Genomic DNA, 26630 nt, shown 5'->3' on the forward strand with positions numbered 1-26630 from the left:
GCCTCTGCCTTCGGCTCAGGTCATGATCCCAGGGTCCTGGGATCGAGCCCCGCATCGGGCTCTCTGCTCCTTGGGGAGCCTGCTTCCTCTTCTCTGCCTGCTTCTCTGACTACTTGTGATCTCTGTCTGTCAAATAAATAAAATCTTAAAAAAAAAAAAAAAAAATAAAGAAAGGCCCAAGTCCTCCAGCCCTGAAGAGTTTCCAAAAGATCAGATTCTGGACATGTATGAGGCCACCATCTCAACCCAGTTTTGGACCTCACTCACCCCTCCCCAGACAGCCATGAGGACCCTACATGAGTATCACAGAATTAACATAGTGAAGGAACCTCAGAGGTAAGCTAATTAGTCCAAGTCTCTTATTTTACTAATAAGGACTCAGAGGTCTGGAGTTGAGAACTGATGTGCTTGATGAAACCACACTTATTGAAAGAGTGGGGGAAGCCCAGAACAAAGGTCCCACTGGAGACCCAGCCATCTCTCCAAATATTATGGGCAAGGAGGAGAATGGGATGAGGGAATACTGTTAGGAAGGTATGTGTGCATAGGCCAGCTAGGGAAAGCCATCCCAACCTATATGGGATCCCTCTAATAGCTGTGGGACTGTACCTACCCAGGACCTCCAACCCCCACCCACACCAGGGCAGCAACAGAGAAACAGGGACTGACATCCAGTGACAGATTTTTTTTTTTTTATATTTAAAAACAAAATCAACCTCCCCCCAAGTAACCCCCCAAACAAACAAAAAATCAGATTAAATAAAATTTACAGTGAATATACCCAGCAAACATCTGTATGTGCAATTAAATACTGTCTGTTACTGTGGCACAAACCTCAAACAAACAATATACAAGTGTTCTGGGAGGTGGGGGGAGGCCCAAGTTTTAACTCTTTGGGGTTTGGGGAGACAAGATGGGGGAAGTGAGAGGAAGGGGAAATCAATTTTGCTTTTCTTAATTCTGTCCATATAAATATATTCATAAAGACCAGAAATGAAAAGGGAGCTTGGGATGGTAAGGAGATCGAATAGGGGAGTGTGGGACCCTCCCAAATCTACCTGACCAAAAAAATATGAAAAAAATTAATTTCATGGTGGGAGAAGAGATTAAAAAATGGCAGAAGAGGATGGGAAGGAGAGGGAAACAATGGGGGGGCCAACCAGGGAAAAAGAGGGGACCCATGGCAGGTGAGCGAGAAGGAGTCCAATGCCAGTGTGTCTGTTCCATCTTCATCCCCACTGTCTTAGGCTCCAGTTCAGTGTCTGTCACCTTCCTTTCTGCCTCTGTCCGTGGTCTGTCAGGATCCCTCGGCCCCCTCCCCCATCCCCCCACTGCGCTGGTGCCTTCCCCTCCTCCGTTTATTGGGAGCTGGCTCGCTCCAGGATCCTCAGGTCATAGTTCTTTTTGGCCACTCGAAGTTTGAAGCGACTCACAGAGTTGTTGAGGCGAAGGGAGGCATTCTGGGCAGCCAGGGGGCTGGGAAACACAGCCACGATGGTGTACAAGGCAGCGAGGTCTGCATGGCGGCCGTTCTCAGCAGTCCCACCGTTGTCCCCCCCACCCCCGCCAGGCAGCCCCTGAGCATCCTTGAGCCACTGGATCTTGGCGCCAGACATGGCAAGCTGAGTGAAGAGTTTGTCCGCTTCGGTCCGAGTGATGCCCTCAGGGAGATCTGTCACCTCCAGCACCCGGCCCAGGACTGAAAGGGGAGGAGAAAGAACATGGTTATCAGAGGACTAGTGAGGTCCCTGCAGAGAATTCTGTAGCCGAATCAAGTCTATTGACAGCGTCCTCAAGAGCCTGGCCTCACCCATCTTCCCCAAATCAGTGTAATACCTCACCATCTAGGCATCTAGGAGAAACAAAGAAAACTTTTCTTCTCTTAGACTAAGAAGAAACTGGGGATCAGAATCCCAGATTTCTTCAGGTCTGGAGACCTACACATCATTTCTTGTGCCAAGTCAGTAGCCCAATCTGAAATATATCCCACAGACATCTCCTTCCCAGAGATCCCTCTTCCTTATCATCTAGGGAAGTCCATTTCCCTGCCTTTCCTTGTTCAGCAAACCCCTCCAAATAGGGGTAACCTGAGAAATCTTGTATGCCTAGTGGGGAAGGCCTGCAGGGGTTTACTCCCCCACATTCTCTTGTCGAGCTTCTGCTAAAGGAATAGGAGAACTACCAAGGCAGACATCCTAGACTGGGGTCAGGACCACTCCCACAAGACTCTCCTGTTAATAGGCTCAGCACCCCCAGCCATTGTATTATATTCAGTTTTTACCATCACCTTTCCCAAGACCTGAAATGGCCTGATAAGTACTGAGACACTTTAATTCTCCAGTTTCTCCTTGCTCTTGAGTACAAAAGGGTCCTATTTCTACTCCACACCCTAAACTGGCTTTTCTCACTCATCCTAGGCTAGTAATGCAAGCTGGAGGGATGAGCACCTTCACTTGCGGATTCAGCATTTTGTCACTCACCGACATCTGTTGTCCCCAGGTCAGTGGAGGCAGATTTAAGTGCTTGTCTTTTGCTCCGGTTTCCATGCTTTAATCCACTCTGTCCCTTCAACATTTCAAAGATAACTCTTACCCCAGGTAAACAACATTGACTGCCTTGCATCCTAATGTCTGTCTGAAAGATTAAGGGGCAGCACCCAACCCTGAGGATCTTGCCCAACCAGGCAGGCAGACTGGCCAGAGTGGCCACTGAGAAACAGAGTCCTTCCCCCTTGGCACTGGGGTCAGGTGGGAAGAATGAGTATGGGAGAGGGGTAAGTTCCCTCCCACTTTATTCATTCTCAATGTGCTATCTATCGCCTGGGTCCATGCCACTGATTGAGGTGGACGGCTCAGAGATAGGGGCCTGGATGAGAAGAGGGGTTTGATGGTGGACACCCTTACCTGGTGTACCGTGTAAGCTGACTGGCCATGGAGCAAGGGAGGGCAGATAGACAGATTGTACTGCAATGGCTGGCCCAAGAGGGAGTAGCGTCCATCACCTAGGGAGGAAGGACAGATGGTTTTCTGGGAGTTAGAACTTCATGATACAACTTTCATGAGACTTCAGGGGGCTTTGGAGATAGAGGACAACAATGCATACTCTTCCTACTTTTTCTATGATAGGAGTGCCCAGGGGACTGACTGAAGAGTTGTCTCTCTTCCTAAACCCCACGGCTGTCAGCTGTATCTCACGCAAATGAGGCTTTTAAGTTCCCTCACCCTTGAAGAAGGGCTCTGTCCACTGTAGACGAAAGACCCTGGGGGAAACCTACAGACCCTTATGAATGTCTTTCCTTCTTTCCTTCCTTTCTTCCTCCCTCCTCCCTCTCCCTTTTTTAAAAAAAGTAATCTCTATGCCCAACGTGGAGCTTGAGCTCACAACCCTGAGATCAAGAGTCATATGCTCTACCGCCTGAGCCAGCCCGGTGCCCCAAATTTCTTATATAGATCCTCCTACCCCAAATCCAGGGCTCAAGTGTCTGACTCCTGTTGAGTGGCAATACAGTGAGTGGATAAGAACACAGGCTTGGAGCCAAACCGCCTAGGTTCAAATCCTGGCTCTGTTACCGGAAATGAGAGCTTGGGTACCTTTTCTATTCATCAGTGTTGAAGGCTGAGTGAATACAAGACACGCAAAGCACTTACAGTCATGCTTTGTACATAGTAAGCACCATAAATGTTACTTTATTGTTGATAAATGCTAGATTTCAGAGCACTCTGAAGTTTTTAAACCACATTCTCATCTGGTTTTCACTACTGCTGCAACAGCCAAGACAGGAACAGATAAAATTATTTCCATCTTATTTGGATCAATCCCATTTTACAGATTAGGAAACTGAGGTCTGGTTCCAAGCTTAAGTAACACACTACCACCTGGGTCTTCCCACTTGGGAATGGGCTGTGAAGGGCAGCAGCCAGCCCTATTCTAACCCCTTACCCTGTGCTGGACCCCCAGGCCGGGGGAACTGTGTGAGGACAGGAAGGGGACTGAGTCCTGTGCAGACATTGCTGAGACTGGTGACAGGAGAGGGTGCTGGAGACTGGGTAGGAGATGTGACGGGGCTGCTGCTCATTTGAGTGCTGGCCTGTGGGACAGAGAGGCACACATATCATACATACAGCAAATATGACCCTCTGGACATTCCTACGGCTTGGCTTAAAATTCATCTCACTCAGAAAACTTCTCTTGCAGAGCTTTGTCAAAGTCAAACTGCTCCTTCCAACAGCCCCCACAGTCCCTAATTAATGTGTATTAATAATTAATGTATTTTGTTAAAATATTTATTTATTTTAGAGAGAGAGGGAGAGTGAGTGAGTGTGGAGTGGGGAGGAGCAGAGGGAGGAGGAGAGGGAGAGAAGTACAGAATCTCAAGTAGACTCCCTGCTGAACTCAGAGCCCCACGATCCTGAGATCATGACCTGAGCCAAAATCAAGAGTCGGATATTTAATGGACTGAGTCACGCTGGAGCCCCGATCTGTATTATTTTAATATCCATTTTTTGACACAGTGTTTTAAGTATGTGTCCCTTAGAGCTTAGGTTCCTTGCAAGCAGATGCTCTCCTCTATTTCTTATGATTCCCCCTGAAGAGTACCCAGGGAAACGCAAGCAGAAGAGGCTGCTCACTCAATGGCAAAGATTATTCTCCGAGAAGAATCTGGTCTCCTCCTTGCCAAGACAATGCTGGGCTGCAGGACTCACCTGGGGGTTACTCTCAGGATTGTATAGGTCTCCAGGTTTCTGCCCACGCTGGTCCATGCTGTAATATTTACAGTGACTCCACTGGACCATGGATGGGTTCTGGGGAGGCTGGGGTCCATTAGGGACATTCAGCTGCATGACCACCACGCCTGGTCCAGAAGGTGACACTCCTGAGTCGCAGGAAGAAAGGAATTAGTTGTCAATTCAAACTGTATTTTGACCTTCCGACTAACCCTGAGTGTGAAAGCCAATAAGCAATCTACCCACTCGCCTCAGGGTCACTTAAACTGTGTCTTGTCAGGAATCTGAGATAGTTGCTGATTTAGTGTCTGACTCACCTCTCACCAAACCAGTGAATAGTGTAAGTGGAAGAGACAGGGGTCCCATGGCCTTCACCTGGTGAGGGGCACTTTGGTATGCTTGGCAGAAAACTACTTCATTCTGTCAAAGTTGGGTATTACCAAATGCCCAGGTCAGATTGCTTAAATGTCTGGGCAAGGTACAGGTCCCAGCCTGGGGCTTGGGCCAGGGCTGCAGGCATGTGTAGGCTTTTCTGGTAATGGCTGCAGATAGGTCAGTGATCTCTGGTTGCTCTGGAGAAGATGAGTGCACACAGCTACCCTAAGCAAGGCCAAAAACTGCTTAAAGTGGGAATGGCATGAAACTCTATGTCATGTTTGGGAAATGACAAATAATTCAAGGTGCTGAGGTATAGGGATTGTGTAGGGGAAGTAGGAGATAAGATATATTCATTCATTTATTCAACATTTACTGAACATTTACTATGTGCCAGTTCCTACGCTGGGTACTCGGGAGTACAACAAACAAAAGTGTCCTTGCCCTTACGGGATGGACAGTCTATCAGGGAGTCACACGTTAAGTCAATAGCTGGTGTCAGAGTTTGAAGCACTTTCTAGTAAGGATCTTTATCCTGTAGGTGTTGGGAACAGAACTCCATAGAGCTAACTCAAGTGGCTGGATGGAAAACGTCTGAAGGGAGGGTGGGACCAGAGGCAGGAAGACGGATTAGAAAGCCACAGAAAAAAGAAAGATGATGTTCTGAATTAGAGCTGTGACGGCGGCAACTGAGTGGGAGGGTCAGACTCTCTGAAGGTTTCGCTGACAGGCTCAGATGACTGGATGTGATCCTGAGGTTTTAGCACAGACAACCATGGGTAGCCTTACCCTGTCACAGGCTGGGGGAAGCAAAGAGTTCAATGTAAAAGAACATTAAGTCCTGAATCATCTTCATGGTAAAAAGCAAGGCAAGGGACCAGGGACAAGCAGTCTGAATGACAGTCCCTGCTGGGAAAGATGGGCAGGAGCTCTGCTTCCCCACAGGGGACTGTCCAGCCAGAGCATCTGCTCTTGACCTCTGAGGTGAGATCTCTGATGAGGGACAGGATAAGCCCATGTGTGTGTGGCGGGAGAGAAATGGGACTGTGGTAGCCTGAAAACCTGCCGCAGTGCTACCACTGTCATGGCTCAGTGCTCTGAGGCTGCCACTGCTGCCGTCGTCACACTGCTTCCTGGGACGGAAAATGCTGCAGCCTCTGCCCTGGGCACCAGTCATGCTGAGAAGTGAGCATGATTGCTTTTCTCAGGTAGCATCGGTCAAAGGGAAGGAAAAGAAGCAGCGGGAGGCCTGAGAGAGCAGCTCAGGAGACACAGCATCTGTCGTGCCCTATTCTCCAGTCAATTTGTGGCCCCCACCCTCTGGGTTCATCTAATCAGAGAGCACAAATACTCAGAGCGACAGGCTCGCCTCTCCCCATCCTCTGCCACAGGGGACAGGGTATTCATCAGCATGGCTTGTAGAAGGGCCACCAGAAAATCGAACAGTTGTGGAGTGTTATACATTTAACAACTCCCCCCTTACTATAGTTGCTCTGGGCATTTTCTTTCCCCATCCAAAGAGCCCCACCTGCTCCAACATCCTCTACCAACAAAATTGCAATTGACCTTATTCAAACACCTCATTGCTACCTGAGGGGGCCAACGCAAAAATAATCAAATCTACAGCTTTCTAGAAGGCAGCTCATAATCTGAGCCTAGTGCCTCAGGCCAAGAAAGGGGGGGGGGACATGTGAGTGTATAGGGTATAGGCATAAGCAAGGCGGTGGAAGCTCTTTCTAATACCAACATGTAGCCATAAGGAGCTATTAGAGGGCTCAAGGGGAGGGGGAAAGAGAACAAAGTCTTCATATTATTTTCTCTGATCCCGACAAAACCAAAGCTAGGGTTTCAGTCCCAGCCTTGGTCCTCCTCACACTGAGCCCTCCCCCGCTGGCCTAGAGCACTGTTCTTTCACTGAGCCGGGACACATAGCATTACACCGCCCATGAGCTGATTTTTATGCTTCTCTTCCTCAAGCCAAAAGCAGGTGGCATCCGTTAACAGCTGAACTGTCACTACTTCTTAATGGACGTGGCAATAAAAAAAAAAAAAAAAAAAAGAAAGAAAGAAAGAAAGAAGAGAAAGAAGAGAAAAACCACCCCACTACCTAGTGACAGCACTTCCATGTAATCAGGTTGGGGGAAGGAGCCTGGGTTGAAGCAGGAAGGGGGAGAAGGGGGTTGAATAAGGAAATCAATTTCAGCCTGAAAGCTCTGAAAGGAGAGGGGACGTGTGAATGGCTTTTTAAGTGGCATCATTAAACCTGGGCAGAAAGGTCGATTGGGCAGAGCAAACCGCATAAATACAAACAGATGACATTTATGTCTAGCAGAATTGGTTTTTGTTTAGTTTTGTTTTTTTTTTCCCTAAATCACTGAGATAGAAGACTGATAAGCCTTCTTTCTTACCATGAGGAATCAAATCTATGGAAAGGAATGTCCAGAAAAATAATATCCACAGGCATCTTTCCCATATTACAGGATACAATCCAATAGTATCTTAGTGTTTTTCTCCTTTTTTGGGGAAGGAAAGGACTATCTTCAGTGAGTGGGAGAGGAAAGTGCTTGTCTCGCTTTGGAATCCCCTCAGCTACAAAATGAGCCAGTAAGTCTGTGAGAGGCTATCTCTGTACCTATGTCACTCCGGCCAAGGCGCTGTGTCACTGTGAGCGGGGGAGTCTGTGTGTATCACTGCCATTTCATGTCTGTGTGCCTCCTCCACAGACAAGCTCCTCTGGAGAAACCTCAAGGGGCTGTGGGCCATCATTTCAGTGGGAAGAAAAGTGTTTCCTGGGGTTATAGCGCTGTCTAATATCACAGTGGAGGAATTAAGGTCTAGGCCTGGGGGTACAATGGACAACTACAAAAATGTATTAATAAGCCAGAACAGTTGTTCCAGGAACAGCCAATCTTAATCCCTGCCTTTATTTTTGGAAAAGTGACCATGTTGCTACATGGGAAAAGGGCGGGTGAATGTCCTCTGAAGGTGACATAGCAGCCCTTGTGGGCTATGCTGGCTTTCTATCTTCCCAGTAAAGGGTAAACTGGAAAGGAAGGAAGAAGCAGCACTTGTTTTTTTCTTCCAGCTCCTCTTATAATTCCATAAGCAGAGACTGAAGACTTTTAAAATCAATGATATGGTGAATATGGTCTCTTAGGTGACATGGGTGGAACAGAGGGTCCCATCACCTAGGAAAAGTACAAGGGATCAGTCAGAGGAGCCTAAGATCCATCAATCAGGGCAGTTTGGAAGAAAGGACATATAACAGAAGATTCTGAAGTAAGGGAACTAGAAGATGAAGAGGGCTTCATCCGTTTCTATTGATTTGGGAAGAGCACAGATGACCTCCTTTCAATCCCAGCCCAGACCTCTAGTGCTGCCAACTTTCAGAAAAAGAGCTGTTCCAGTTTGCTTAACCTAGCATTAAGTCTGGAGTAAGTGGTGAAAAATTCTTCTCACTTGCTTTGTTTTGGATTCAAAGACCTTGTATTTGAAGATGAAGAGATACAACCACAGAGACCCCAATACATACACTGAGATACCACTAAGGATTCACATAAAAATGCACATACAAATATACCCATATGCACATGCCCACACTTGTTTTAACAAACAAGAGAGAAAATGCCCCAGAGTAGCAACCACCACCAGAGGCTATAGGGGTTCTTGGAGCTGGTTTCTACAATTTCCATATCCCGCTGGGAATTTCAAGGTCAAGTGCCCCTGGCGGACACTAGGAGAAACAGCTAGAGAGACCAGTAACGTAATAAAAGGGGAAAGGCTGTTGAATTTAAAACCTCTCAGCCTGTGAGACAGCCATGTTTGGTCTGAATGAAGGGAGAAGTCATTGCCCCTTGAAGGTAAGAACTGATCATGTCTTATGAGCAAGACTAATTCTGAAATCCACTCCACAGCATTTAATACCAGAGCGCAAAAAATCTTAGGTGAGGGGCGCCTGGGTGGCTCAGTGCGTTAAAGCCTCTGCCTTCGGCTCAGGCCATGATCCCAGGGTCCTGGGATCGAGCCCCGCATCTGGCTCTCTGCTCAGCGGGGAGCCTGCTTCCCCGCCCCCACCTCTGCCTGCCTCTCTGCCTACTTGTGATCTCTGTCAAATAAATAAATAAATACATAAAATCTTTATTTTTAAGATTTTTTTAAAAAACAAACAAACAAAAAACTCTTAGGTGAAAACCTTATTTCTAAAATGGGGAAAACTGTCAAAATACTTCCTTCTCACCAGAAGAGGGCACTCTGATATTCCCACAACAGAGGGAAATGGGGATGTCTGGAGACTGCATCAAGATACCACCTCTCAGGGCGCCTGGGTGGCTCAGTGGGTTAAAGCCTCTGCCTTCGGCCCAGGTCATGATCTCAGGGTCCTGGGATCGAGCCCCGCATCGGGCTCTCTGCTCAGCGGGGAGCCTGCTTCCCTTCCCCTCTCTCTCTGCCTGCCTCTCTGCCCACTTGTGATCTCTGTCAAATAAATAAAATCTTTAAAAAAAAAGATACCACCTCTCAAACCCCCCCACGCCCCCCACCCTGGCCCCGGGCTGGAGAATCTCTGAAGCTGCTTTAGCTGCAAGTGTAATGCTATGCCAGGGTGTGGTGAAAGGGCTACAAACAAGGGCGTTGGGAGAATTCCTGGCAAAGGCGGAAAGTGAGAGGCTGCGGGGCATCAGCCTATTCACCTGACAGTGGCTGCTTCAAAGATGGTCTTTAGCTACTGACATGATAGTCATTTCTTTCCCACTGGAGGGAAAGGAAAAGAGTACAGAGACCTGTTGAAGGTGTGATATTGAGGGTGCAGGATGGGTTATGAAGAAGCAAAAGACCCAAGTTCAAGGTCTAGGATTTTGACTTCAGGCAAGTCATTTGTCCTCTTCAAGTCTTAAATCTCGTCTTCACAGAGTTGTGGTGAGAATAAAAATGACACAGTGTATGTGAGCATATATGAAAAACTGCCAAACAAATCTAAGATATGACTTAAAAAGCCTTTTATCAGCCTCCCTCACACTCCCAACAGAAAAGTAAAGCTGTCTATAGGAAGAATGAGTGCAACAGACAGAAATAAACACTTCATGTCTCAAAGGCATGAGAGCAGTGAGTGTAATGCTGGATTCAGGGAGGAAAAAAAAATTAAGAAAGAAAGAAAACAAGAAACCCAATCAAGGATGTGGCTTCCCGGGGATGGAGACAGGGCAACCAGCCTTACCTCTCAAGAGGTCAACTTCAGCACCCTTGGAAAACACCAGTAAGGACCCTGGTCTTTCCTCATGGTGGCACGACACTGGAAACAGAGCCAATCCCTGAACTGTCTTGTCGTTCCTGGCTCTAGAGCACAATCCCTTTAGCACTGTTTGCTCTGGCCGGTACCCAAGACCTCCAGTTCTTTATCCTCTTACCTGAGTACTGCTGTGGCATCTGTGGTGGACTGCAGGGAGAGGGAGACTGAGGCATCTGGTACTGCTCAGTGCCGGGAGGTTGCAGAAACCCCACAGAAGGGCTGAGGGGTGGAAAAGAGAGTAGGGTTAAAGTGGGAGAGGGAGAAGCACAGCTCCTGGCAAACAGCTGCTGCTTTCCGGGCCTCCCCTGTGGGAAGCACAGGCAGCAGCCAGTCATTCCCAGACCAATTTGCCGTGCAATTTCTAAAATCACTCATCAGTTCAAAGTTAATTATATATATTTGTACTTGATCATCTTTCAATTAGGAAGCTGCTAATCAGTGCTACAGATGGAATGTTAGTGACACATGCTCTTCCCAACAGTGTGGAAACACCAGACACATACACGTGCACACGCGCATGCGTGCACACACACACACACACACACACACATTCTGAAAAACACAAAGTGCCAGAAACAGACATACAGTGCCAGAGCAAGATGGGTGAAAAAGAACTAAGATGTCTGACTGAGGATATTTACACAATGGCAAACAGAGTTACCTAAAGACAAAGGGGGAATCCCCAGTACTCATGATAACAGGGAGACATACATACAAAAAGAGAAGTGAACATACACACTGTGAGAAACACAAACATACATATAGGTAGGCCCAGACTTGACTTCTAGTTCCAGCTCTACTTCTAACTAGCTGGTTGATTTTGAGTAATTTTCTTAATCTCCCTAGCTGGAATATTCTCATTTATAAAAGAAGGGAGAAAAATTTAAAAAGGGGGAGTGGAAATAAAATAAAAAGAATAAAAAATAAAATATTTTATTTAGTTTATATAATATATATATAATAAACATAATATAAAATAATTATTTTATTCTAATATTAGAATAAAAAATAAAAAGAAATAAAAATATTTCTATTTATTTATTTGACAGAGAGAGAGAGAGAGATCACAAGTAGGCAGAGAGGCAGGCAGAGAGAGAGGGGGAAGCAGGCTCCCCACTGAGGAGAGAGCCCAATGTGGGGCTCAATCGCAGGACCCTGAGACCATGACCTGAGCTGAAGGCAGAGGCTCAATCCACTGAGCCACCCAGGCGCCCCTGGACTAAATACTTCTAAGGTGACTTCGACCTCTAAAATTCTATCAGCTATAACCTATACTATTATATATATATATACACACACACACACACACACACACACACACACACACACATATACACACACACACACATATAAGCAGACACACAAATAGACTGAGATTCATCCATGGATATAAACAGAGGTACACAGAAAAATTTACATATATATATATACTCCAAATTGCCTCTTTTAATGATGAGCAGTCTCTATACCATAATTCTAAATCCCACTGATTTGAAAAACTGGTAAGAAAAACAAAAAAACTGGGGACATCATAAAGCCTTTGTCTCTGAAGCAGGAATTTTTTTTTTCTGCTGATCAGGTCTTATTCAAATGTCCAAACAGTAAGGAGAAAAGAAGAATGAACTCCCTCATAGTCTACCTGCTTTAGGGCACCACTGGAATCTTAACCCCTGCCCTTCTTTTCTTAGGTCACTGGAAAGTTGCAGAAGGTCTATGGGAGATGTGCCCCAACTCTCTGGGAGTCCTCACCTCGTACCGTTCTGCTGAGCGGGTGGGATCACGCTGTAGTACACTGGTACGCCCCCTGCCGGGAGGCCCCCTTGCACAGACTGGCTCGCAGGGACCAGCATGGGTTGCTGGAAAGGCGGCTGGACCACATTTTGCGAGTCATTACCCACTGGGACCTGGGTAGAGATAAGAAGAGAATGACCACTTGTACTCCTAATGAGCTCATCCAGAGAATGGCCAAGTAAGTCCTCACCAGACCAGGACACTGACTTCCTTCTCTACCTTTATAGACTCCTCCTACTCTCCTCATCTGCCTAAAGAAAATGCGTACAGAGCTTTCTGCACTTCCCTCTTTTCCAAACACCTCCCTTGGGCATCTGACGTAGAGAAAGGAGCCTGACTTCCTTTAGATCCTAGTTTTCTGGGCTATATACTCATTTGCACGGCTGTATAATAAAGACCAAACAATTTAAATAAAGACCATCTTCTCAGACTCTCTGGGCTTTCTCTCAGAGGAAAAACACCTACAAAATCTAGGGGGGAAGTGAACAGTATTTTAGTGTCGGAGTTGTCACACTGGATGACATGGGAGACTGTCCTCCTTTTCCTCATCCCAAGGACTGGGTGATCTTTCCCAGTGCTGAATGCACCCACTTGGTAAGAAGGCAGTGGAGTGTACTGAACCACCAGGCCTTGCATCTGGCCCCCCATGCTGCTCCTCTGGTTGCTGAGCAGGCCCTGGTTCTGTGGCTGCTGGACCCCAATCATGCCTTGGTAAGCCGCCTGCTGCTGGTTAGGCATCATGGGCTGTAAACCTAGGGATAGACAAGGCAGAGAAGACATTAGCATGTCTCAGCAATGTTTAGGAGGTCACACTCGCTCAATAATTTTTTCTCCTGTCTATTTCACCTTTTCTTTTTCTGGAGACCCTAGGTCCCTCTTGGGACTAATCATTCCTGTGCCTTTTTAAAAACAAAAACAAAAACAAAAACAAAAAAAACAAAAACAAAACCAAGGAAGGTACTTCTTGTCTTTGTCCCAGTCTCTGCCCTTCCCCTATTTACTGTTCCCCTACCCCAGCAGTTCCTCTTACCAGGCTGCTGGGATGGCTGAGGCAGCTGCTGACCACGTTGGGGGCTGTAGGCCACCGGGTGAGACAGAGGTCGGTATTGCTGGTTGGAATTAGGATACTGTCCAGGGGGATAGTAAGAAACCTGGATCTATGGTGAGAGGAAACAGATATGTGAGATGCTCCCTTAAATTCAACCCCAACATCGCCACTATGCATCAGGGTCTGGGAGCGTAGGTGGCTTAGTCAGTTAAACACCTGACTCTTGATTTCAGCTCAAGTTATAATCTCAGGGTCGCGAGATCAAGCCCGAGTTGGGCTCTGCACTCAGCACAGCGCCTGCTTGAGATTCTTTCTCTCCCTCTGTCCCACTCCACCTCCCCAAATAAAAAAAATCTTTAAACCAATAAATCAATAAATGCTTCAGCGCCAATGGCGAGAAATCTGTAAATAGGGATGTTTTTGGACCTGCAATTGCAACATTAATATACAAGTTTGAAACAGAACAGGAATGATTTCTGTTATACAGAAGGATGACCTTCTGGCTAGAAAGACAACACTCAAGTGCAAGGTGGGGAAATGGAAGTGGGGACAGGTATCCCCTCTGATCTACGTAAACTAGATGAAGAAAGAAAGATTATTAATAGTGGACAAACTGACTTAGTGGTTTAAGCTGGGAGCCCGTGCTGCTCACCTGTTGAGGGGGCTGCATGTAGCCCTGGGGCGGCAGAACTTGCTGAGTAGGTGGCGCATGACTAGAAGGGGAATAGCTGGGCGTGGGGAGGGGCTGTCCCGTAGACACCATAATGAAACTAGTCTGCTGGGGGTGCTGGGAGATAAGCGGGGGCTGGAACAGAGCTGAGGATGGGTCAGCTGCTTCAGTAGAACCTTGGCGGCTAAGGCTCATTTGTCCAAAGGGGTTGCTGAGGTCCTCTGCCTGTTGAGACAGCAAGGGAGACTTGAGGACTCAAGTCGTATTAAGCCCCCTGTATTTGGCTTCAACACAAAGACAGAGCAACACCCTCTATAGCCTTCTTTATTTACACCAATTTGGGATACTCCTGTCTCCATTCGCTGGGAGGCAGTTTTTAGCCCTAAGCCTCTGTCATGTGGTGTTTTTTTAAACTGCTGTGAGCTGGGGGTGCCTGACTGGCTCAGTCTCTTGATCTCAGAGCTGTGAGTTCAAGCCCCACACTGGGTATAGAGATATTTAAAAATAAAGTCTTAAAAAAAAAAAAAAACTGCTATTAGGGGTGCCTGGGTGGCTCAGTGGGTTAAAGTCTCTGCCTTCGGATCAGGTCATGATCTCAGGGTTCTGGGATAGAGCCCCGTATCAGGCTCTCTCTGCTCAGCAGGAAGCCTGCTTCCCCTTCTCTCTCTGCCTGCCTCTCTGCCTACTTGTGATCTCCCTCTCTGTCAAATAAATAAATAAAATCTTAAAAAAAAAAAAAAACAAAACAACAACCCTGCTATTAACTGAAGGTGTCTGAGGCCCAACTCCTTACCACATGTGAGATGACAATGGCCACTCTCACTATGACTTTAATCAGAATTAGTCCTGGAGAGATGTGAGCAAAAACACAACTTTCTATGTATATAGAAAAGATAGGACAAACTAATTAGGGTTAAAAAAAGATTGTTAAGTCCTTCTCCATTTCCTGTGCCTCCCTCATGTCTCTAACCATACAAAAGGCTTTATGTTGCCATAGATCCTGTTTTTATAATAAAGGACCTAGATAACACCTTGAGTGGACTAGCGATGGCTAGGTTCATGTGGCTACCCAGCTTTGCCTATCCAGTCAAAGGACTAGTGGGCTCCCCCTCCTGCTGTTTATCTCCTTCCTCCCTCCTTTCGAGGTCATTTCCACCTCTGTTCTCTGACACTTGCCTAGAGTTCTCCTGCCCTTCAGGAACCACTTCCAATTCTCACCTCTGAAAGGAGGCCAGGCTGAGTTGCCGAGCTGGAGGGCAAGGAGACTGACAGGCTAGTCTGTAATTGCCTCCTCTCTCAGCCCTCTTCTCTAAGCAGCAAGAGGGATGGACGGTGTTCCATCTCTCACTTATGATAGGTCAGAACTTGTTAACTTCCCCGTTCCTTCTGCTTCCTGGACAGTAATTCACACACACAGACACTCACACACACACGCATAAGGAGAGGCACATGCACACACACTCACGCAAGCGTAAGAGCAGGACTTCTTTTGAAAAACAAACTAGTAGAAATAAATGACAATGCTTTCCTATGGTTTCACTTAATTTTCAGGAATCTGATCTTCAAGTTAGCTGTTTTGCTACCTTAGTGGGCAGGGATAGATAAGAGGACTGGACTGCAGATTATTTTGAGGACCATATTCCAGAACTTTTCAGAATGGAGATGAGAGGTGGAAGGAAAGAGGGGATTCTAGTGAAAAATCAGACCATGTGATTCACACACACACACACACACACACATACACAAAACCAGGGCTCTCATAATCATGATAGAAGTTAACAACTATGAAGTAAATTAGGCCTTCACAGGATTTGTAGTGAGGGTACAAACAATTAAAACAGCATGTGCTATGCACTGGAAGTGGCTATTTTTTAATATAAAATAATACAGTAAGGTAGAGGAACATTTTAAGTTTTTAACCAGTGATGCCAGAGAAATCTGCAATTGTGCTTTTATCTTCAAAAGAAATTATAGAAAACCAGCCTATACAAGATAAACTGGGTTCTGCGAGTTCATACATGTCCAGAGAGGGGATGAGATGAAGGATGCATACAGGAGACCGATGAGAAGCCCAGGTTAGAGCAACATCCCATTTTGTCCCCCTCCTGAAACTCAGTGCTCCTATCTGTCTTATACTTAGGCATCTTCTGATGCCTAAAGTGCTGTGATGAGGCCATGACAATGGAATATAGCTCAGCCTGTGCTAGTCCTTTGCTTAAGAAGAAACGCCTTTTAACATGGCCCTCCAGAAAGCGTAATTACTTTGTCCCAGATGGACCCCACAGACGTACCACAGATACAGGCCACACATGGACATAACATAGAGGGGAACAGAGTTTATACCATATTGTACTGCTGGGGCGGAGAGACTGGCAGAAGGACTTGGGGACAGGAGCCTGGAGAGAACTGAACAGGCTGCGGAGAGGGCTGCAGAGCCGGGACTGGCTGTGGACCAGCAGAGAGGCATGTGGAACAGGAAAGAGAAAAGGGAGGTACAGGGAGAGGTAGGGGGAGGTGAGCAGAGGCAGGGAGGGAAAGGGGAGGAACAACAAGGTTAATCATAAAAAAAATGTCACGTGAATAGCGAGGCTGCTGAGCAGACTGGAGAGCAAGCCCAGGATAGCTGATGGCTTTGGCATCTCTGGCAAACAAGCAATTTCTCCTTTAGGAGACACCCGTGGCAGGGCATGCTGCACCCCGTTAGCTGCTCAGAACTCTGCAGCTGCTGTGAGCAATCTTAGGATTCCAAACACAGCTTTTCCCAAAGCACTTTTTCTGAACACACGAATCCTGGGGAGCATGATCCTAACCCTCCTTGAATGCCCACTTGAGAAGGGATTCCTGCTTCTGTAGGAGAGGTTATCCAAGGTCTGGTTCAGCTTTCCCAGCCAAGCCCCTGATTTCACACCACAGCACTCCCAGAGGAAGTGCTCATTCACAAGGGATCGTCTCCCTCCCAAGGGCAGGGAAAGAAAAAACAGCCAGTTCGTGCCTGGTTCCAGCTATTTCCTCCTGCTCTGCCATTGTTCTGTGTTCCTCCAGGCTGTGAGGGCAGTATGAAAAATGCCCCCGTAAGAAAACGGGGAGGGATTTGGAATAAAATATAAATAGCTTTACTGTAGATTTTGTTCCTTCAGTCCCTTCACTAGCCTCAAGCAGGAAGATTTGTTTATGAGGAACATGATGTGTTCTAAACCAACTAATGGGAAGTTCTTTTTTCTCTCTCTTCTTCCCCTCCAGCCATTTCAATCACCTCTCCTGGAGAATCAGTTCTCCAGCCTTAGCCCCTGGTGGTAGATGGGGTGGGAGAAAGGAGAGAGGCTAGGAAGGGGTGGGGGAAATAACATTTATATACACTGTCTCATTTACATACGTATCTCATTACAGACTCATAATAATCCATAGGCAGATGTGATAACTTGTATTTGCAGTTAAGATTGTAAGGCTCAGAGGAATTTAATCACACCTCCAGGATCACACAGCTAATGCAGCAGAGGTGGATGGGAACTTAGTTTGGCCTGACATGTATTCTTTCCAGTCCACTCTAACAGTAGGGAGCAGGTAAAGGAAGAAGTTAAATATTATTATAAAAACATTTTTTTGTTTGTATGATTCTCTACCCTCTTTTCAAATTTAGAAGTATGGGGGCCCAAGGTATCAATATCATCTCTTGACATATACCTCAGGGGAGACTGTTTCACAAAGGGAACTAATAGTTCTAGAGGCAGAATCCAGGAATTAGAAGACGTCCAAAACAGAGAATGCTCCTGTTACCTGGATTAATAAAATCTAAATCATCTTGGTTAGGAAAAAGCTACCGAGAATCCACTGTGTGACCTGGGGGAGATGCTGCAGGCCCTGTTAGACTCCCAGCTTTCCCAGCATCCCTCATGCCTGTAAACCAGAGCCATTTCAAATATAACAGGCTGCTCAGCATGAGCTACTTGTGCTGGTAGCTTTTAAGCCCATTTTCTATTACCCTAATCCTCTTCTTTCTCTGGGAGAGGATCTATTGTGCTTCAGGTCTTATATCCTCTGGGGGCAGAGAGGTGGCCGTAGGTATAGCTGCCTGTTTCTTCACATTTGTGAGTTCTGAGTTTAAAAAAAAAAAAAAAAAAAAGGGAAGAAATGATGCTCCTCTCTTAGGCCTCTTCTGACTGAGAAAGGGTAGTGGTTAAAGTACGGGTCTCGGTGCTATTTTTAAGTTTTTTCCACCACTATCCTCAGCTACAGAGCTACAGATTCTCAGAGAATCTCAAACTCCACGGCTAGGGAACTTCCAAAAAACCGTGGGGAAGCCAAAGATTGGCCCTGAGGGCTATGACTGCCACCTGCTGGTGAATTCTGGGTTAGATCACTGGCTCCCGGCTGCCTGACTAGACTCCCAGAGGGCTCTTCCTCAAGAGGTCCCGCGCCACCTTAGGTGAAGAAAGCAAAAGGTAGCCACTGGTCCTTTAATACTCGGCCTCACTGCTTGGTTTCTTGTGTTCTACTGACACATGACAGGGAGGTCTGTTCTGACAGCAGAAGCCTGCCAAGAATGGAAAGTTTAACATAGTTCAGCCAGCACTGTGCAAAGGTCTGGTGCAAATGCCTCTTGCTACAAATTTCTGAGGGAACAGAATCTCTGTAACAAATAATGCTCCCCTGTCTCCAACCTTCAGGTCCTAACTAGTACTGGACATCCTGCAGGAGACCAGTCAGTACCCATGACTGACCCATTGGCCCTCGTGATCCAGAAGCAGGGCCAGAATAAGTAAAAGTTAGGGATTTAGGGCCAGTCACCTAGACACTCTAAAGTTCTTTCAGCCCCAAATGGTTATTCTCTAGTCTCTTTAATCTCCTCCCTCTTTTGTTGTCTGCTTCTACATATGGGTGGAAGGAGGAGGCAGATAAAGACCAAAAGAAGGAGAAAAGGGAGCAAGGCTGTATTAAAATACAAATATTTTAGAAAACGCAAATATTGTGACCTCAGACAAGAGATGCACACACCGAAATGCAGTAGGAGACAGCCAGAGAGAGGTGCGCCCACTTCCGGTCTGAATGAAGACCCGTCAGGGAAAGCACACACATGGCACACTTCGGTATGGAGGGAGGTAAGCTGGTAAGAATGGGACTTAATGAGGTAGATGGTGGTAGAACAAGAATGGAAGTCAGGACTACAGAGAAAATGATTTAGGGACCAAGAGAAAGGCCTGGGATGATCTGCATGTGGGTTACATTAAGATACAAAGCAGGGTTCCCAGACCATCACAGTATCAGAATGTGGCAATACTGGGCCATCCTGGGCTCCTTCCAGTCTATTTTCCAGTTTTTGGGGAATGAGTGTCTGTGATCTGCTTGCTTTACCTATAGAAGAGACAGATCTGAGGCCAAGTGGGACTAAGTGAGCACGGAGGTGAGGGAGCCTGGGAGCTGAAATGAGCAACACTGTGGCAGCGGAGTGTAGACATGGGCTTCCCACTAGTAGACGGCGCCACCAGAGACACGCCAGGACACAGGATGGGCTCCACTCCTGGGCAGCTCTACTCACAGGGAGAAGAGTGAAAGTGAAGCCCTCAGTGCAGCTCTCCTTAGAGTATTAAGGAGACTTAAACCAGAACATGAACGTTCCAGTCTAGAATAGGGACTGATTCTGATGCCGATGACTTGTTTGATCTCCACGGAAACAAAACTTCACCCAAACCCTACTTGGAATCAACCTCTATCAGTCCAGCAACAGAAGGAGAAAAAGCTCTTTCATGGCAGGGGAAACAAAGACAACTTTGGGGAGTTCTGAGCCTCATAGCATATGTATGGCAGGAGTCCTGAGTATATTTCCTTTCTTCAAACCCCGACTCATAAATACGTGTTTAGGGCTCAACAGTCTCATGAACACATTCAGTCAGTTATGGTGGGAGCTGTGATCTCTTCAAGTTCCATCTGTGGACACAGTGAACAAAATCGCCTTGCTAATTACACAGGACACAGAGGGAGAGGCAGTACAGCAGAAATGTGGAATGGGGTAAAAGATCCCACTGGTAGTTCTCAGCAAGAGGAAGAAACAGGAAGCAAAAAGCTCCCAGACGGACTCTAAAAGCACTTGGGCCAAACCCCTGCCCTCACTCCTCTCTCCCCACAACTAACAAACAAGACATGGAGGAGGGAGCGGCAGGTGTCCAACAGATCTTTCCTGCCACCCACAGCACAACACACACGACTGTACTTCCAGGATCGGAGGGGAGGGGTCTCTGGCACTGCGTGGTGACTCACCTGTGAGATCATGTGATTATTCAAGGGTGGCTGTTGCTGAGGCGTGGGTGGGAGAGCAGGAAGCTGCGGCTGTGGCGGCTGCTGCGGCTGCTGCTGGGCAGTACAAGGGAGAAGGCCCCGGACAGACTGGGATGAGGTGACCGGGCTGCACACTTCTGGGGCACCTAGTGCCATACCTAAGGCAAAGAGGAGATCCACCAAGAGTTGTAAGCACCAGCTGTGATCATGCCATCCTTGGTGATGCAGGGCTCTACTCCTTCCCTGCTGCTTCTCCTCACTTCCCTTCTGTCCATTCCCCTACTGTCTTGGGAAGATCCACACATGAGCACTGATGCATTTCAGCTGCCCTGCTGATGGGAGTCCTCATCTTAGCAGGTTTCTCCTCCCCAGGGACAGTAAATACCTTGCCCATTGATGTTGGATTTCAGAACTGAACGAAATGTGAGGCTGCCAAGGCACCTCCCCTGAGGGGGCTAGAATCTGTCCGTCATGACTAGACAGTTGAAAATATGAATGTCTGCTTCCTGGGAAGGTGCAGATTCCTGATCCCTTGATAGACCTATCTTCTCTCTGATTTCTTTTCAACTTGCTACATTCCATAAAAGTTGCTGAGAAGGCAACTTTGCCTCTCCAAGCACTCGCCTGTACACACACACAAGCACAACTGTCACCCAACTATTCTCCCCATTTTCAGCCTCTCCAAGCCATGCATTCACATAAAATACTTTTACTGACTATCTGCTATGTGTTGGGCATTGTACAACGAACTGAGAGCACAAAGGTGAAGAGAACACAGTCCTTGCCCTTAAGTAGCACAGGATCTTCTGACAGGAGCTGGACACACACACAATGATTATAATCTGATAAGGATAAGGGATGCATCCGTGATATGAACAAAGTTATATGGCAGCAAGGTTGAAGAAGCAGTAATTCACTTAAAGAGGAAGTGGGAAGAGAAATGGATTTGAAGGGTGAGGAGAAGGCTTCTCAGACCAAGAGGGGATGAAGCTAATACCATATCCAACCAATGGCTAGAGGGCGAGAGGAAGAAGGATATCCTGAAGTAAGGCCAAAGTAGCAAACTGGGGTCAGGAAAAAATGTTGCATTAAGTCATCTGGATTTTATTATGCAGGGGATACAGAAACACGGACATTTTTAAAGGGAGGACTGCCATGATTAGATCTATGTTTTGGACTTAAAAACTGGTGCTAAAAAGGGCTGAGGATGGAGCAGGGAAACCAGCTTGGGGGCTAGTGTCATAATGAACAAAAAAAGACAAAGCCCAGATAAAGGCAGAGGCAGTGGAGTTAGAGAAGAGTTAACAGAGAAGGACAGCAGAGACCTAACAGAGGCAAAATCTTCACGACTACTGAGGTCTTCTGAGGACAAGACTATAGAACTTCTGGGATGAGAGGCAAGAATTCTTTAGAGGTGGGAGGAGGGTGAAACAGAGACCCACTGGGTATAAAGAGCTAAACATCCCCTGCTAAGAGCACAACAGGAATAGGTGGAGAAGCTTACACAGCACGTCAGGAGAGCTGAAGGTGGCTCCAGGGCTGGCATGGAGAACACAGGCTCCTCCATAGTGGCTGGGCTCCAGAGAAGCAGCCAAAGCATGCAGTTCTGGCTTACTGGCTGCTACCAACTGATTATAAACAGCTGGACGCCAAGGGTTTCTTCTGCTCTACCACCCCTCTATAAACTCAGAATAAAACACCCCTCTATAAACATAGAATGAAAGCAGATCAGTCTCACCCTAGTATGTAACTTGAACTTGGGCTGATAGGAATGCCTAACCTTGATCGGAAAGAAGATAAAATAATTGAATCCTAATCTTTTGTTTGTTCGTTTCCAATTAGGGAAGAAAGTCTGAAAGAAAATCAGAGAGGGGACTCAAAAGAACAATGGATCCAAGAAATCAAATTTCTCCTCATCTGACTGTGTTAGTTTTCCAGGACACTATATTGGGACAGGGGTTTTGTTAAAAGTAAACATCAGTGACATTTTGCTGAAGACAAGCAAGAAGTGATGATCATAACACTGAAGAACAGAAGCTGTAGTACCTGGCCTGGAGATCCTTCCTGCACTGCCACCTTTACTGCTCCCGATGCTGTCCCCTCGGGTGAGGATAGAGATTCCACTGAAGCTGCTGGCTTTGGTGACAGGGGGCCGCATACTCCGGACAGAGCCATCGGAGTCTGTGCTGCTCCAAGGCCGTGGCTCCAGGGATTTGAGTTCGCTGTCTGTGCTGCTTTGGCGGCTGCTGGAGGTTCGGCTCAGCCCCTCACGGTTCCCCCTGCAGAGACCACAGTGGTCAGAGCACCCCCCACCTACCACTTCGGCAGAAGAGCTAGGAGAGAGTTCATTTCTATTCTTTGAATAACAAAGAAGGGGTGAGGGCTGGGAGGAGGATGGACACTGATTTCTTGTTAGTTGGCTGGCCACCAAGACTTGCCGGGAGCAGACAGAACAAGATCCAGTACAGTAACAAAGAACACAGAGGCAAATCTGGAAGACAGTGCACTGGCAACTAATTCAATACATCAGACCAGAGGTGGACAGGAAACCATATACATGATGCTGAGATTGGCTGTAGTCTTTTCCCCTGCCCCCGCAGGGATCCCACACATGCAGGAGATAGTGGGAGCAGAGGGGTATCGCCTCCTTCTAGGAGTTCTTCTTCTTTTTTTTTTTTTTTTTTTCCTTCTAGGAATTCTTAAAACAAAAGGACTCCTAGAAGTTACTATTGCTAGAAGGCAGGGGTAGCCATGACATGGATAAATATAAAGGGTCTTCCACATAACATGTGTCAAAGCCAGTGGAGGTACCACTTCTCCAGAGGTGGGAAGAGGAGTATAATAGATTAATGGGGCCCTCTGGAAAACTCAGTCTGACAGTCTGAAATTGATCCAACCTGTTTGTGGAAATTCTGCATTGGTATCTGGGAACAACTGGTTCCAGGGTCTCTAAGGGCTAAAGTGTTCAACATGATCAAGCATATATGCCCTTGGGACCCAGGATGGCAAGGAGCAGGGGGCTGGCTGTGCCTAGCTGCCACCATATTAACAACCTATTGCCCTAGACAAAGCACAAGGGACTTCTCTCTTATTTTGCTCTGGAAACATCAGGGTTATCCTGATGTCATCATTACTGCCTATGATTATAAACACTTGTACTTAAGACAGATGGGGTTGACCTAAAACCCGTAAGTCTTACTGAGCCCTTACAGCTTCTTAATCAACAAACAAGAACCAGGAATTTTCCTTTCATATCTTCCACAACCAACAACTACTGACCTAAAGAAACTAAATGACAACAATTACAAAGATTTTGGTATATACACTGGGATGCAGGTGAGCAAAAATCATACCGGCTTGGGCTCCCTCCCTTTCACCACCATCCCGCCTAAAGCAAAGAGAAAACCCCATCCCAATCCCCTTAGCTTCAAAGATACAAGGCTCAGAGTTATTCTAAAAAAGAAAGGTAGTTTTCCCATGAGGGTAATATTAAAGAAATACCTTTCTTTATTGGAGGATATCTGCTCCTAAGGTTACTGTAGGGAAAAATGGGCAAAATAAAAGCTAGGGTCACTATTTTAGTTTTTAGTCAAGCCAAACATGGTGGGCCGAAAAACAAACTGGCACAGCTGGTTAGGGACATGCTAATTCTTCTTGGAATCCCAAGTAGATGTATATATAACCTCAATGCTTCCCTCTTTATATAGTTAAGAGAACTGAAAAATATTTGTCTCCCTAAAACCTTATCCCTTTCTCTTGGGAATGTCAAAAGTGGAATGGGAACCAAAGAAAGAAATGTAAATCAGGAACTCTCCAGCAACAGAACCAGACCTGAAGTGAGAGCCAAGAGCTCTGACTCAATGGCCAAAGGCAAGTCTACTGAGAGAACTCGATAAAGATGTGTCTGTCGCTGGGGCAGGGGACAGAGCAGTGGCAATGGATGGAGCTGCTCATTAGGTATTAGAACCTGAATTTTACAAGACAAGTCCTAATGGACTTTTATACCTAAATCAGACACAGCACTATCTATTAGGACAATTCTGCCATTTACTTTGTCTTTCTACTGGAGGTAAACAGTGAATGAGTCAACTTTAAACCAAACACCCTGGGAAGCTTGAGCCAAAGCGGCAGCGCTTCTGTACTCCACCAGGTCCCCCAAGACGGTGATGGCCAAATGTTGAAAATGTGGCTAGTCTGACGATCTAACCGTAGTTAGCACACTAAACCTCCAAGAGGTAGAGAATCTAAGTTGAGTCTTGGCCAGGAAAGAGATCAATTTTCTGCACTACAACTAAACCTAATCTCTAGCCATGTCTTTCCACTTGACTAAAACATATGGCAACCAGGGAAAGCACCCAGACTCAGTTCTAAGCACTGGACTGGGGTATGTATGTGTGTTGGAGAGATGGGGGTGCGGGACAGAGATATTCACACTTTAAACTCCTATAAAGTCAAAGCTGACTTAGCTCTCACAAGTAGATTTATGCTGGTGAAAAGTTCAGTTTATTGGATCTGGGGAGTGGGTAGGCAGGCCTGTGTAAGAAGTGACAGTAAATGCCAGTAATGGCTTATTTGTCAATGGAGCAGAATCTTCGAAAGAACTGGGAAGTTGTCCTAGTTATTGCCAGTGAGGATGATGGAATGTGGTGTAAGAGTATCTGTTTCACACACTTGGGAAGAAAAGTAAAAGCAGTTCTAGAAGACCAGCTTCTCATCACTAGGATTCTGGACTAGTACCAAAACAGAAGTTGCCCCCTTGAGGGTCCATGGTACTGCATTTTAGATGACCTAGATCTTTAGCCAACACTTAGTATGGAAAGCAGCAGCTTAAAAGGTCTGGGTAGAAGACGGCTGCACCTGCTCACTGGATCCTTAGAGCTGTTACCTGCACAACTGGATGTAATCTGATGCTCCACAGCACTAGTGGGCATCACTTCTTCTTTTTTTTTTTTTTTTAAGATTTTATTTATTTATTTGACAGACAGAGACACAAGTAGGCAGAGAGGCAGGCAGAGAGAGAAAGGGAAGCAGGCTCCCTGCTTTGCAGAGCGGTGGGCATCGCTTCTATCAGTGAACGCGAATTAGGACTCTGAATGGAACACTACTCAGAGAGGAAGGGTGACGTTTATAGAGAGCTGGTCTGGTCTGGTGTACAGTGAAAGAACACCAGAGAGTCAGTCCCAGTTTTGCCACTAACAGCCATGTCAACTTGGGCTAGCTACTTAATTTCTCTGTTTTTGTTTTCTTACATGTAAACCAGTTTACCAAATCAGGACGCTGAGAGATATGAAGGATACAGAGTATACAGTATACTCTGGCAACAGGAAAGCCCTGTGCATTAGCATATGCAGAGAAGTTAGTTTAAAACTGTTTATTATAGGATTCTAGGATGATTTATGATCTTGAAGTATACAATAGAGAATAGGGAATTTTTTTTTAAAAGGGGAACTCTACCTCAACTATCATGAACAAGGCAGAGTCCTCACTGCCTAAGGGCTTTCAGACGGATTTCAGGGTGGGATGGTCTAGGAGAAAGAGATCAGATATGGAAGAGGAGATAATGCCCCATTCCAAGAATGAGAAATCTTGCAACCCAAATTTCTATGTGGTTTGACTAGCTTTAGAAAGGATACGGGGGGAAGGGATAACTGAGGTACCGGGAAAGAGAACTCTAACTAATTTGAGTTAATAAGTTCCTATCAAGCTTAGGATTGCAAAACCCATAAGCCCTTTGGAAAGGGTTGGACCCGAATCCTACTATTGAGTGCTCAGGTTTTCTCTTCTCCATAGTTTTTCTATTGGTAAAATGGGAAGAACGTATTTAAAATGAGTTCGTGCCAGACAGGGTCCTAATGAAGTGCTTCTCTCACTGCCTTCTGTAATCCTCTAGAGGGGGACTGAGAAAATCAAATGCAAGGGAGATTCTCATGACTGCTTTGTGGAACATGGAGACTATTAGGCCTGAAGAAGTTAACACAGCAGCTTTCACCAATGTTAACAGCAAATCACGAACAGCCATAAAAAAGATGTGCTATATGTCCATGCTAAGGCAGACAAGTCTTTTTCTGAGGCCACCTTCCAGATTACATTGTCCCAAAGAGAAAACTACATAGACAGAGATGTCTGTGTTTTTATATGTGTGTGTGCACGTGCTATTCTTTCTTAAAGCTATAAAACATTCCCTATGCTGGGTCATGGATAAGCTTCTCACATCTTTCATAGATTCAGAAAAGGTAGCCAGAAGACACCCATTCTTTTACCTTAATATAAATGTATGTTGAAATCTTCCCCAAATGCCCAAATCCAGCAAACTTTTGGAAAGGAGCAGTACCTATCCCAGATACACCTATCTGGTCCCCTTCACCACCTATCCATGACTTAAAATGAAATCAGCAACAGTAAAAATAAAGTCATTGTGCAGGAGCCATTTCTTTTTTAATGGGGAAAAATATCCAAAGTTGCAAAAAC

At 46.2% G+C, this 26630-nt stretch overlaps 1 protein-coding gene across 21 annotated transcripts in view; it reads right to left on the reverse strand.

Annotated features, from left to right (window-relative positions):
- Positions 1-165: 165 nt before the first annotated feature.
- The window catches only part of R3HDM2 (R3H domain containing 2), a 158518-nt gene continuing 132053 nt past the window's right edge, over positions 166-26630 (reverse strand). For 12 of the 21 annotated variants that reach the window (XM_032874547.1, XM_032874545.1, XM_032874548.1 and 9 more), the window contains 13 exons: positions 22209-22441; positions 20145-20320; positions 16236-16337; positions 13875-14117; positions 13205-13331; positions 12766-12926; positions 12133-12287; positions 10502-10602; positions 4704-4873; positions 3940-4087; positions 2904-3001; positions 2481-2565; positions 166-1699 (listed from right to left, as the gene is read on the reverse strand). In XM_032874547.1, the coding sequence (XP_032730438.1) occupies positions 1359-1699; positions 2481-2565; positions 2904-3001; positions 3940-4087; positions 4704-4873; positions 10502-10602; positions 12133-12287; positions 12766-12926; positions 13205-13331; positions 13875-14117; positions 16236-16337; positions 20145-20320; positions 22209-22441 (2140 nt within the window). In that variant the 3' untranslated portion in view covers positions 166-1358. The remainder of the gene's footprint in view (positions 1700-2480; positions 2566-2903; positions 3002-3939; positions 4088-4703; positions 4874-10501; positions 10603-12132; positions 12288-12765; positions 12927-13204; positions 13332-13874; positions 14118-16235; positions 16338-20144; positions 20321-22208; positions 22442-26630) is intronic. The other 9 variants (XM_032874551.1, XM_032874554.1, XM_032874552.1 and 6 more) reach the window with 2 other exon arrangements.

The sequence above is a fragment of the Lontra canadensis genome, unplaced genomic scaffold (assembly GCF_010015895.1).
Source record: "Lontra canadensis isolate GAN:19392208 unplaced genomic scaffold, GSC_riverotter_1.0 scaffold53, whole genome shotgun sequence".
Lineage (NCBI taxonomy): Eukaryota > Metazoa > Chordata > Mammalia > Carnivora > Mustelidae > Lontra > Lontra canadensis.